Genomic DNA, 14530 nt, shown 5'->3' on the forward strand with positions numbered 1-14530 from the left:
CACTTAAACACAAGTTATTGTCTGTAAACTAGAAAAATGATTCATTTTAGCCCTTTTTTGGCCCCTTATTCCTACATATTCGGGAAAATTAACGCCAAACTGAATCTGTGTTTTATGTAAACGTGTTACAATGTCAGAGAGATTCATACAGTTACATACAAGTTATTGTCTTAAAACTAGAAAAATGCTTGTTTTAGGCCCTTAATTCCTAGACTGTTTGCCAAATAACCCCTTAAAATAAATCCCAACCTTCTACTTATGGTATTAAACATTTTGGTACAATTTCAGATCCATATCCCCCCCCAAAGTCAATACTTACCATCCCTTAATGGTATGGTAACTTGTTGGATAATTTCAGAGAGATTCATATACTTAAACACAAATCAATCCCAACCTTCCTCTTGTGATTATAAACATTGTGTTAAAGTTTTATTGATTTCTATTCACTGATACTAAAGTGATGACGCTGACGACGACGACGACGACCACAACGTGATACCAATATACGACCAAAACATTTTCAGTTTTTGCGGTCGTATAAAAACCTAGTCTTTTGATTTGAGGTCCTTGGTTTATGACCTTCAAATTAAGCTCAAGGTTATAGGTAAATTTGGCATTCTAGATTTTGACCTTGGCTTTTACTGTATAAGTATACATGATATAGCCATGGGACTTTTTGCATTAGGTTGCAAGTCATATGACCGTTGAAAAGCCAACCGGAAGTAGCTATCTTTTTACTTATTTCATGATAAAAAGTGTGTAGAATCCATATATTTTTGGAATTAGCTAAGAAATTATAAACCAAATTCATATCAAAAGGAATCGTATTAAAAAGATGGAAAGACCTTTAATTATAGTTTTGAGTTTGTATTGGATGGAGCAATGATTTGTATCTCGCGCTGCATAAGACATTATACTACAGTCTATGCAAAAGCACACGAGATTCCAATCCTTCTTACTATACAAATCCTTGGATAGAGTCAGCATGAACAACTAGAGAAGTCTATAACATAATAACCTTACAGTGGCGTAGCCAGGGTTGCAATGATGTGTATGTTTTGCTGAGCGGAGCGAGGCGAAATTTTTTTTTGGACCTTTTTATGCAGAAAATTATTTTTTATTTAAGCACATGTACTCCCCTAGAATCCGACACTAGTCAGATTTTTGTTTAAATTCAAAATACCCACCAATTTATATATTTATATTTTCAACCAAATTTTATTGTTTCCTCGAAACTACCATCATTCAATTTATAAATATTTGATGTAAACGTTTCCCACCCAATCTTATATTTGACATATCAAAAACAGACCCCATTACAGCGGCACTTCTGTATAATTAAGGAACTTCCGAATATAGGAACTGAGGTGACTGAACCCCAAGAATTCATTTTTTGTTGAAATCGAACTAACTTTAATTTTGGACCCTTTGGACCTTAATATAGACCAATTTGAAAACGGGACAAAAAATTAAGAATCTAAATACAGGTTAGATTCCGCATATCAAAGAACCCCAATTATTCAATTTTTTATGAAATCAAACAAAGTTTAATTTTGAACCCTTTGGGCCCCCAATTTAAAACTTTTTGCAGTCGTATAAAAAACATTTCAATGTTATTTTCAAAAAATATTTATTTGAAATCTTATAATGTAAATTGAGATTCATACGAGACCTGTTTTACAGAGTATATTGGTGTGAGAATAAATATCACTAAACATGTTGCTGATATATAAATTATAAATAACTAAAAACTATAAAATTGGTCATCATAGATGATTATCATTCAGGAAATCATACCACGAGTCAAGCTTTAACAGATGAGATCAACAGATAAAGCAGTATGCTTTTTAAAAGAAAAAATAGGATTGAAGTAAATGCAAAATCAATGTACCTAAAAAAAACACAAATAGGTTGATACAAAGTATTTCCCTATGTACCATCAATTCTGTCAAAAATCAGAATTTATACAATTGTAAAAAATATGAATTCAATTAGGTTCATTTTGCAATTTGGTTCAGTAAATAGACGGTCAAAGAACTAAAATAACATTTTGTCATATTTTCAATAATACTACACTTCAACCCAATCTGAGGAATCAAATACAATTTTGATTTGATTCTTGAAAAAACCCCACATATATTTGGTATGGAAGCCAACAATAAGTATGTCTACCCTAATATTGCCACACATTTACACATCATAAAAATGCAACGTTTTCTTAGCAAAACAGAATCAATATACACTTAAAGCTCTTGGAGTTTGCAAGACTAATTCCTGTAAGGTTAGCTCCAAAGAAAACATTGAACTGCACCTCTAAGTATTATCACAACTATGTAAACTAGGTAACAAGAAAGTCATCTAGTATCTTATAACAACTATGAAAATGTGGACTGTGTAACAAACAAGAGGCTCGCAAGAACCTCAATCGCTCACCTGTTATTTTTTGCTCAAAATCTTTCCACAATGACAATTTTGCTTTTCAATATATATTAATGAGTGTCTTAAAAATTCCATTTAAATGTTCTTTGCGTCTGTCATATTTTCTTCAAAAGGGGAAAAAATGCATTTTACACCCTGTTCCATTTTAGTGATACAATGTAGTAGCTATGTTTCTTGACGTACAAGGAAATAAAATACAAAATTTATACTAGATATTCTGAAACTCATTCAGCCTAATTAAGTTTTGCTGAAACTGATTAAGCAGTTTTAAAGCAAGCGAACTAGATGAACAAATTCAGAAAAAATGTCTTTAAAGGGCAGTTACTCCTTAAGGGGTTGATTGACAATTTTAGTCATATCAACTTTTTTGTAGATCTTTTTGCTGTTTACAGTTTATCTTTATCCTTAATAATATTCAAGATAATAACTAAAAACTTCCTTAAAAGTACCAATTAGGGGTAGCAACCTAACAACTGGTTGCCTGATTGGTCTTAAAATTTTAGGGTAGATAGAACTTGACCTTATGAACAATTCTATTCACGTCAGATTTGCTCTAAATGCTTTGGTTTCAGAGATATGATCAAAGAACTGCATTTCAACCCTATGTTCTATTTTAGCCATGGTAGACATGTTTTTTGACGAAACAGAAAATAAAACAAAAAGATTATTCAAGATACCATAAGGATCATTCAGCTTAAGTTTGGTAGGAATTGGTTCAGTAGTTTCAGAGAAGATGCTTGAAATAGTTTACACCAGACGGACGACAACAGACGACGATGGACGTCAAGTGATGGGCAAAAGTCATCTGGTATCCATTGTCATACCTTTCTTTAATTGGTTTTTATAATATTAACCTGTTCCATTGTGAGATTGTCAGTGCAGTATGCACATTTAAACTGTCAAGAATGTATAATTCTCATCATATAACTGATAAAAATTTCAGATTTTTTATATCAATAAAGGTGATTCCTAGAAAACACAGCTTAAAGTTACAGAAAAATGCAAACTGCCTTTGGTTTATACAAATGTACATATCAAAATGAAAATATATTTATAACTGCAATACACATTTTCATAGAATACTACAAATTTTCATTGTCATGCATTGCCGTTTTTATATTCAAACGGATGATTTTTTTATCTATGAAACAAGAAAATTCCAAATGATCTGTTTATATTGAGTAGCTGGAAGAAAACATAGAAGAAAGTAAAGAGTTACATGTAGTTAAAATGCTGAAACAGTACAGTTCTCTTTTAAAAGAACAGAACATCAGAAGATTTAAAACTGTCTTTGATTAAAATCACAGTGTACCATCAATGGCATCATCAGATTAAACATACAATCATTCCATATAAAATTGTCATGTCTTGGACAAGTCCATGTTCCATTTTTCTATGAGATGATGCATCTTAAGGAATGATGAGAAATACAGGAAACGAACTTATGATGTTATGGGTTTTTAACACATGTTTCCTTCCGCAAAATTATTTGTGCAAAAAACATTTAAAGGTCAGTTATACAAATCCTTGTTTTTTCACAACAGAAAGAGTTATCAATTCTTTTAGTGTTTAATGCATTTCATTTCATAAAAAAAAGAATACTTTATTAATTTTCAGGGATAATGTATAATTTTTTTCGGGTCGGCGGGAATAAAAAAAAGCATGAAAAGTCAATGTTATTTTTATTCTGAAAATCGGCAAAAATAGGGTCGGCGGATCCGTAAACCAACAAATTAAAAAACCCTGGCCTTGAGAAAACTTTTCATGATTTTAAGAAATTTCTAGTATCATCATAAAATATTTTTTGCTATCCTACTTGATTGTGTATGTGTACAAAAAATCTACTTTGTAAATGTATCGGGCAATAAGTTTGTACATAAAATTTGTTGTATGTTTTGCATTGATAGAAGGTACATGGCATTCAATGTACAGTTCGAAAACATATATCATAAATGGAAAATAAAATAAATGGTGATGTAAAAAGATAACACTTTATTCTGGCACACAGACATTTACTCTGAAATGCCAGTAACTCTTTGTCTTTGTAACTAATATCAGAAATATATCAACCACAAATCCAGAAAAAATTAAAATAATGTAATATTGAAAGCAATAAGCATTCTTAAGTCAAAGCCAATACATCTAAGCACTCAGTTACTGTGTTGACAATTAAGTGTAACAGTCTTTGACATAGCTGTGGAACCCTAGCTCTTAGGTCCTTATAATACTTTTTGACAATTTGCTTCCTTGCAAAACCATAGCTCTTTGGTCCTTATGATATTTTTTGACAATTGGTCTGCAAATTGTCAAAAAAATATCATTAGGACCTAAGAGCTTCTACATTTCTGCCTCTATCTTTGACCTTGGTTCCCCTTTTTATAAATAATATGCTTTTATTAATGTCTTTAATTGTTAAATACATTCAGAAAATTCTTTCCTTGAAAGCTGACAATAAACTTTTTAGGGTAAAAAAAAGATACAATTTTTACATAAATATATATGATTGTAGTGACCACAAAAAATACAAGATGATTTATGCAGCTTGAAAGCACAAACAAATATGTGATTTGCTTTATAACACAAGGTGTTATGAGTAAAGTTAAATAAAAATTACAACTTATATACTTAAAGAAAAGTACAATCATATGCTAAAAAAAAAATTTTTACAAACTTCATGCACTGCAATAGTGTTGTTGTTGCAATATTTTATCTGAAACATTTTTAGCTCAAATGGATTTGATCAAAATTAGATCAAATTTATTCGTTCATAGTGTGTTAATTTACGTTTTTTGATTGAGTTAAGCCTTCCAATTGATATTTTATCATGTGGTTTTCTATGTTGTGATGTTATGCTATTGTTTCAGAAAAAGGGAGAAGGTTTGGTACCATTAAAACGTTTAATCCCGCTGCAAATGTTTGCACCTATCCTAAGTCAGGAATCTGATGTACAGTAGTTGTCGTTTGTTTATGTAATTTATACGTGTTTTTCGTTTCTCGTTTTTTATATAGATTAGACCGTTGGTTTTCCCGTTTGAATGGTTTTACACTAGTAATTTTGGGGCCCTTTATAGCCTTTTTTTTCGGTGTGAGCCAAGGCTCCGTGTTGAAGGCCGTACATTGACCTATAATGGTTTACTTTTATAAATTTGATATTTGGATGGAGAGTTGTCTCATTGGCACTCACACCACATCTTCCTATATCTATTGATATATTCATTCAAATTTAAAAAAAAATCAGAATACATAATATTTGAAATCACATGCTATGAGTAAAAACATAAGCAAAACAAATGACAATAGATATCTGTTATTGTCTCATGTTCATCTATCCCTATCATTTTCACAGCAAAATACACACTAAACTAAGTCATCATAGTTGACATTTAATAGCTAGTTTTGGATGTGCATTTAGTTCAACATTTTTTTCCAGCTCTTAATTTCAATTTGTATTGGATGACCTACTGAATTAGACTTCATACTGGGTTTGTACTAACATAAGCAAAACATGGAGCAGGATCTGCTTACACTAACGGATCAACCTGAGATCACCCCAAGTTTTTGATAGGGTTTGTGTTGCTAAGTCTTAAGTTTTCTATGTTTTGTTTTGTGTAATATTGTTTGTCTGTGGTATTTTTCTTTTTTGTCCATGGTGTTGTCAGTTTATTTTCTACTTATAAGTTTTTGAGTATTGGAATGCAAGTTATTCTTGAATAACTTTCTAAGAGCAACGAAATAAGTAATTGAAAGTGTTTCCAAAAAGTTTTTCTAGGGCCAGGTTTTTTTTTTTATCTTTTGATGTACAGATTTTTCACCTGAATAAGTCTGATAGAAATTAAAATTAAAATAATATTCTTTCCTTGAATTTCTTTCAAGACAGAAAATATGTGAAAAAAATAAATATCTCCTTACTAAAAATATGCTTAGTATGCTTTTTTGTCATCATTTCTTAAATTCTAGTGCTATAAAATATTATTGATCAGCAGTGGTAAACATAAAATGCATTCCATCGGCATACAATTTCCAAAAAGGGTTATGTCCACATTCAAAGACGAATTAAATCGTCATTTCACGAACAAGAAAAAAACAGATCCCCATAGCTTTTTATTAATTTCAGGAAACTTGATGTATAATGATCTTCCAGCAAGAAAACTAATTAATCAAAATTTCAAACACATCGTATGAAAATAAGCTTTACCATTCTTGTCAAAAACATTCATAATAGACTCGTCCTCTGGAAAGACTAAGATATCAAATTCATGAGTTGTCAAGCATTTTGTTTGTATTACACAAGAAAATTTCAAATTACATTTGAATATATATTAATTTTACATCTTCCACGTTTGGACAGATCCATTTCATCTATGAGATGATAAATCTTTCGGAATTATGAAAAAAAAGAGAAAGAAAAAGGGAAAGAAATTTATCATAATGGGTTTTAAACACATGTTTTGCTCCGCAAAATTATATGCGCAAACAACATTTCAATATCAATTATGATTGATTTGTTTATTTTAAGATACGTAAACATACAAATTATTTTTGAATTTTTATTTTTTCTCAACTCAATGAGTTATCAATTCTGTTAGTTTTTGATGCATTTCATTTCATAAAGAAATGGGGAATGTGTCCATAGGGACACAGAGGATGCATCCACTAGCATATAACATTATAAAGAGACATAATTCAATAATGGTAAAAGTGACACTTCAAAAATTTAAACCTAAACCGAGTTATGTGGTAATAAGCATTTTTTATACATTTCATTAAATTTAGTTGAGACAAGCTTAAGTTAGAAAACGGAAGCAAAATATCATACAAGGTTAAAAAAGTGGCAAAACTGAAAAAAAACATTTATCTAAGTGCTTGTAAGCACTGAAGGGTGAAGATTGTTTTAATCTTTTCAGTGAACATTGCAGTGTATAAAGTATTGGTTATAGTTGATGCAGTTGTTGAAATTAATTTTTGAAATTGAATTTATCTCTCTTTGTCCATAATTGTAGTGGTTGCAGTCTTGTAATTGACTTACATGCAAAACAGCTGATCTTTGAAAATAAAAAAATAAAAAATGCTACATAGAAAATTGTTTTCATGTTCATATCATGTATGTACTAATGTGAAATTGTGATTTAATCGGAAAAAAGTGGGTCTTGCCATGAAGAATAAAAAGTTACGTAACCCTGAAGTCAAAACATTTTTTTTTCTACTTTCTGTTTGCTGTTTTTACTAGGCCGCACCACTTCCAGTAAACTTGATATCCTTCCACTTTACTGGATTGATATCCCAAAAACAAGCAAGATTTTTTTTTAAATCTATATATATGTTTCAATTCAGCATAAACCTATAATCAAACAGAAAAAATTGAGTCCAGAATTTTTTTCTAATATATTGTTTCCCTTCATGTTTTGACACTGGAGTTGTAATACAAGACTGGTACCTAGTTGATACCGACAGACAAGGGTAAAACTAAATGCCCCCTCCACTACAGCCGGGGCATAAAAAGAATATTTCAATTTATTTTAATCTGCAAATTGGAACAAGAGGCTCTCAAGAGCCTGAATCGCTCACCTGGTAAACAATGCCTTCGGCCATGTTTTTTGACGAAATAGAAAATAAAACACAAACTTTATTTTATACACCCTACTGATCATTCAAATGAAATTTGGTTGAATTTGGTTGAGTAGTTTTAGAGGAGAAGATTTTTTAAAGTTAGCAAATATGATGAACAAATTGTGAAAAAATTGTCATTAAAGGACAATAACCCCCTAAGGGGTCAATTGACAATTTTGGTCATATTTAATTTATTTGTAAATCTTACTTTGCTGATCATTTTTGCTGTTTACAGTTTATCTTTATCTATAATGATATTCAAGATAATGACCAAAAACTGCAAAATTTCCTTAAAATTACCAATTAAGTGGCAGCAACCCAACAATGGTTTGTTTGATTCGTCTGAAAATTTCAGGGCTGATAGATCTTGACCTAATGAACATTTTTACCCCTGTCAGATTTGCTCTAAATGCTTTCGTTTTTGAGATATAAGCCAAAAACTGCATTTGACCCCTATGTTCTATTTAAAGTAAGGGCGGTCATGTTTTTTGACGGATCAAAAATCGAAGCACACACTTAGTGCAGGATAATCTAAGGAACTATCATGCTAAGTTTCATCCAAATCCATTCAGTAGTTTCAGAGGAGAAGATTTTTTAAAGTTAGCAAATATGATGAACAAATTGTGAAAAATTGTCATTAAAGGACATTTACCCCTTAAGGGGTCAATTGACAATTTTGGTCATATTAACCTATTTGTAGATCTTACTTTGCTGATCATTTTTGCTGTTTACAGTTTATCTTCATCTATATTAATATTCAAGATAATGACCAAAAACTGCAAAATTTCCTTAAAATTACCAATTAAGTGGCAGCAACCCAACAATGGTTTGTTTGATTCATCTGAAAATTTCTGGGCTGATAGATCTTGACCTAATGAACATTTTTACCCCTGTCAGATTTGCTCTAAATGCTTTCGTTTTTGAGATATAAGCCAAAAACTGCATTTGACCCCTATGTTCTATTTCAAGTAACGGCGGCCATGTTTTTTGACGGATCAAAAATCGAAGCACACACTTTGTGCAGGATAATCTAAGGAACAATTATTTTAAGTTTCATTCAAATCCATTCAGTAGTTTCAGAGGAGAAGATGTTTGAAAAATTGTTAAAGACGACAGACGACGACGACGACGGACGCCAAGTGATGAGAAAAGCTCACATGGCCTTTTAGGCCAGGTGAGCTAAAAATAGGGTAGACCGTTCAGTAAACCAACAAATTAAAACACATAAAATAAGCATTACATAATTCAGATTCATAGATACTCTAGTAATGTCTAAACAAATAATTTCAGCCAAAGAAAGAAACATAGATCTTCAAATAGATTAATGAGTAAGAGAAAAACAATTATAATCAATCATGCATGCCCTTACGCCCAACACATGGTAAAATGTGTATTGGCTTTGTTGTTGAATAATAACAGGAAAAAATTCTTAAACACCACATCAATATTTTGTTCGACCGCAGCAATCTTGATAAAGCTATTAAACAGACACTGGAAGACATATATACAAATGTTTATAACATAGATGCCAACCCCCTTTGTTGCAATCAATAAAATGTATTTCCTCACTTTCCTTGCCATGTCATTATAAACATTGCCATAATAGACACTCTTCTCTTATAATACTGACGTAAAGTCTACAAACAATCTTTGTTGTAATCAACAAACTAATCAAATAATTTAACATAAAATATTAAAGACAGCATCATTTAACAAGAACAAATAGTATTTTAGCACTAATGGGATCTGTAAGTTGTACAAATGATTTAAATAACAAGTTTGAACAAACTTCACAATTTGTTTAGAATGAACACATAATATACATGTGTGAACAAAAATTGTAATGTGTCTTCATCACACGTTTTTTTTAACAACAAACAATAGCTGCATAAACACACATACACACTCACACGCAAATTTAACAAAATGGAAGCTGATAAGTAAGGCACCAATAATCACAGATAAAATCTAACTAAAACCATCATCAACAGCTCACTAAATCATTCGAATTTGTTGTTCCTAAACTCATAAATTCTAAAGATGGCTGGAAGTCTGAAAAGAAAATATAAATATTAAAATATGTTTGTATAAATTAATCAATGTGCTTGTAAGCACTGAGGGGGGAAAGATTGCTATAATTTTATTTATCAGTTGAAAGTAAAACTAAATTTTGCATTGTATAAAGAATTTGGTTGCATACATGACCTACGGTACACAGTTTTGACCCCTTGTCACGATTGCATGATCATGATTGTGGAAAAAGCTCTAAAACGTTTTGTTAAACAAATTCTTTTGAACTTTACCTGAGGGTTATCAAGCCTCAAGTGTGTACTGTTACATTTGTCATTTTGATGGATTATCCTCATGCATATCATATCTGGATTGGTGACTATATTTGTATCACCATCATGTATATCATACCTGGATTAATTACTATATTTGTATCACCCTCATGCATATCATACCTGGATTGATCATTATATGTGTATCACCCTCATGTATATCATACCTGGATTAATAACTATATGTGTATCACCCTCATGTATATCATACCTGGATTAATAACTATACATGTATCACCATCATGTATATCATACCTGGATTAATCACTATATTTGTATCATCCTCATGGATATCATTCCCTGGATTTATCACTATATGTGTATCACCCTCATGTATATCATACCTGGATTGATCACTATATGTATATCACCATCATGTATATCATACCTGGATTAATAACTATATGTGTATCACCATCATGTATATCATACCTGGATTAATAACTATATGTGTATCACCATCATGTATATCATACCTGGATTAATAACTATATGTGTATCACCATCATGTATATCATACCTGGATTAATAACTATATGTGTATCACCATCATGTATATCATACCTGGATTAATAACTATATGTGTATCACCATCATGTATATCATACCTGGATTAATCACTATATTTGTATCATCCTCATGGATATCATTCCCTGGATTTATCACTATATGTGTATCACCCTCATGTATATCATACCTGGATTAATAACTATACGTGTATCACCATCATGTATATCATACCTGGATTAATCACTAAATGTGTATCACCCTCATGTATATCATACCTGTATGAATCACTATATGTGTATCACCATCATGTATATCATAGCTGAATTGATCACTATACGTGTATCACCCTCATGGATAACATACCTGGATTAATCACTATATTTGTATCATCCTTGTGTATATCTTACCTGGATTGATTACTATATTTGTATCACCATCATGTATATCATAATCTTCTACTGTTAAATCTTCATCACTTTCTGCACATGATGTATCCAACTGATTTCTATTCAATATTAGTGAATACTGCTGTCCAGTTTTGGATTTCCTAGTAAAAAAAACCATTTATGTTTGGTTAATATTTCAAAAATAAATAGAAAACTTTATCTCACATGAATAATTTTGTGTTCATAGGACATTCATGCGAAAATTGCATCATTACATTTCTTGAATTTGGCATATAATTGCAGAATTTCACAACATAATGAAAATCTGTAATAAATTTCAAGTTGAAAGTTGAAAGTTGAAATTACCATAAATTAATGATAAACTATCTTGATTTTAAAAACTTTATATGAAACTTCACATAAACTAGAGGCTCTAAGGAGCCTGTGTCGCTCACCTTAGTCTATGTGAATATTAAACAAAGGAAGCAGATAGATTCATGACAAAATTGTGTTTTGGTGATGGTGATGTTTATGTACATCTTACTTTACTGAACATTCTTGCTACTTACAATTATCTCTATCTATAATGAACTTGGCCTAGTAGTTTCAGTGGAAAATGTTGGTAAAAATTTACAAATATGAAATTTTTTTAAAATTGACTATTAAGGACAATAACTCCTTAGGGGGTCAATTGACCATTTTGGTCATGTTGACTTATTTGTAAATCTTACTATGCTGAACTTTATTGTTGTTTACAGTTTATCTTTATCTATAATAATATTCAAGATAATAACTAAAAACAGCAAAATTTCCTTAACATTACCAATTCAGGGGCAGCAACCCAACAAAGGGTTGTCCAATTTATCTGAAAATATATAGATCTTGACCTGATAAACAATTTTACCTATTGTCAGATTTACTCTAAATGCTTTGGTTTTTGAGTTATAAACCAAAAACTGCATTTTACCCCTATGTTCTATTTTTAGCCATGGCGGCCATCTTGGTTAGATGGCTGGGTCACTGTACACATTTTTTAAACTTAATACCTCAAAGATAATTGTAGCCAAGTTTGGATGAATTTGGCCCAGTAGTTTCAGAGGAGAAGATTTTTGTAAAAGATTACTAAGATTAACAAAAAATGGTTAAAAATTTACTATAAAGGGCAATAACTCCTAAAGGGGTCAACTGACCATTTCGGTCATGTTGGCTTATTTGTACATCTTACTTTGCTGAACATTATTGCTGTTTACAGTTTATCTCTATCTATAATAGTACTCAAGATAATAACCAACAAGAGGCTGTCACAAGGACAGCAATCCGGATTTATTAACATTTATTTGTGTCCTGGCAATATCACAAGAACCATAACTGATGAACGGCGAAAGGGAAAATTGTCAATATCAAATTTGACCTCCAATTTGTCATCAGTATCAACATATTAAAATTTGAAAGAGCTTAGGTTGAATGGTTCATGAGTAAATGCAACAACATGAATGGAAACGCCATTTTTTTATCTTTCAAGAACCATAACTCCTGAATGGTAAAAGTCAAAATCGACATTATTAAACTTGACCTCCATTTTGTCATCAGTAACAACATAGTAAAATTTGAAAAGCTTTGGTTGAACAGTTCATGAGTAAATGCACGGACACGACTGGAAACGCCATTTTTCAATCTTTCAAGAACCATAACTCCTGAACAGTAAAAGTCAAAATCGCCGTTATTGAACTTGACCTTCATTTTGTTGTCAGTAACAACATATTAAAATTCTAAAAGCTTTGGTTGAACAGTTCATGAGTAAATGCACGGACAACATTTGGTTGCCGCCCGCCCGACTGCGCACCATACATCCCCAAATCAATAACCGACATTTTTGTCACAAAAATCCGGTTAAAACCAGTAAAATTTCCTTAAAATTACCAATTCAGGGGCAGTAACCCAACAACGGGTTGTCCGATTCATCTGAAAATTTCAGGGCAGATAGATCTTGACCTGATAAACAATTTTAACCCCATGTCAGATTGCTCTAATTTTTCAGGTTAGATTAACGTTAGTTGATAGGGAAATTTTGTGGGACTTTGAAAATTGTTCAGTTTAAACTGAAATTCGGTTTTATCAGGGTTCGGTTTACCCAGGTTTCACTGTATATATGTTTATATGATAATTAATGACATTTATGTATCATTCTATGTACCTTTTAAACCTTTTAATAAAACAGCCTACTATAACTGCCAGTACAAAAACTACAATAATCAAAGGTACAGCTATCAATATGGGTGATGTTTGTCTGCTGTTTTCATGTGGCTGTACATTTATTGAAGTTGTAGTTTCAGGTATCTTTGGTAATCTGTTGTCATCATCTAAAATACACAAGTCAAAGCATTAATAAATTCCTAGATATAGAATTACATAGCAATTAAATCCAATAAAAAACCAGATGCTGCACAGGGCTCAGCTTTATACGACCGCAGAGGTTGAACCCTGAACAGTTGGGGCAAGTATGGACACAACATTTAAGCTTGGTCAACTTTGAATTTGGATTGTGATTCAATAGTTGACACAACATAGGTTTCTGACGCAGAATGAATGTGGTCTAAGAACTTAAACTTAAAACTTAAAAATTTTAAATTGGACATTTACCTATTATGGTCCAATATCCCAAATCTAAATACATGGTTAGATTCAGCATATCATAGAACCCCAAAAATTCAATTTTTGATGAAATCAAATAATGTTCAATTTTTGACCTTTTAGACCTAAATGTGGACCAATTTGATAACCGGGCCCAAATATTAAAAATCTAAATACATGGTTAGATTCAGCATATTGAAGAATCCCATATATTCAATTTTTGTTGAAATCAAACAAAGTTTAATTTTAGACCTCGATTTGGACCAACTTGAAAACTGGGCCCATAATAAAACTTCTAAGTACATGTTTAGATTCAGTATGTCAAAGAATCCCAAGTGTTAAATTTTTGTTACAATCAAACTAAGTTTAATTTTGGACCCTTTTGACCTTCATGTAGACCAATTTGAAAACAGGACCAAAACTTAAGAATCTAAATACACGGTTAGATTTGGCATATCAAAGAACCCCAATAATTCATTTTTTTATGAAATCAAACAAAGTTTAATTTTGGACCCTTTTGGCCCCTAATTCCTAAACTGCTGGGACCAAAACTCCCAAAATCAATCCAAACCTTCCTTTTGTGGTCATAAATGTTGTGTTAAAATTTCATAGATT

The 14530-nt window shown here is 31.3% G+C and overlaps 1 protein-coding gene across 2 annotated transcripts in view; it reads right to left on the reverse strand.

Moving 5' to 3' along the window:
- Positions 1-1613: 1613 nt before the first annotated feature.
- Positions 1614-14530, reverse strand: part of LOC143072497 (VPS10 domain-containing receptor SorCS3-like) — a 137828-nt gene continuing 124911 nt past the window's right edge. For both annotated transcript variants that reach the window (XM_076247439.1, XM_076247441.1), the window contains 3 exons: positions 13479-13644; positions 11306-11445; positions 1614-10098 (listed from right to left, as the gene is read on the reverse strand). In XM_076247439.1, the coding sequence (XP_076103554.1) occupies positions 10031-10098; positions 11306-11445; positions 13479-13644 (374 nt within the window). In that variant the 3' untranslated portion in view covers positions 1614-10030. The remainder of the gene's footprint in view (positions 10099-11305; positions 11446-13478; positions 13645-14530) is intronic.

This window comes from Mytilus galloprovincialis, chromosome 4, assembly GCF_965363235.1.
Source record: "Mytilus galloprovincialis chromosome 4, xbMytGall1.hap1.1, whole genome shotgun sequence".
Classification (NCBI taxonomy): domain Eukaryota; kingdom Metazoa; phylum Mollusca; class Bivalvia; order Mytilida; family Mytilidae; genus Mytilus; species Mytilus galloprovincialis.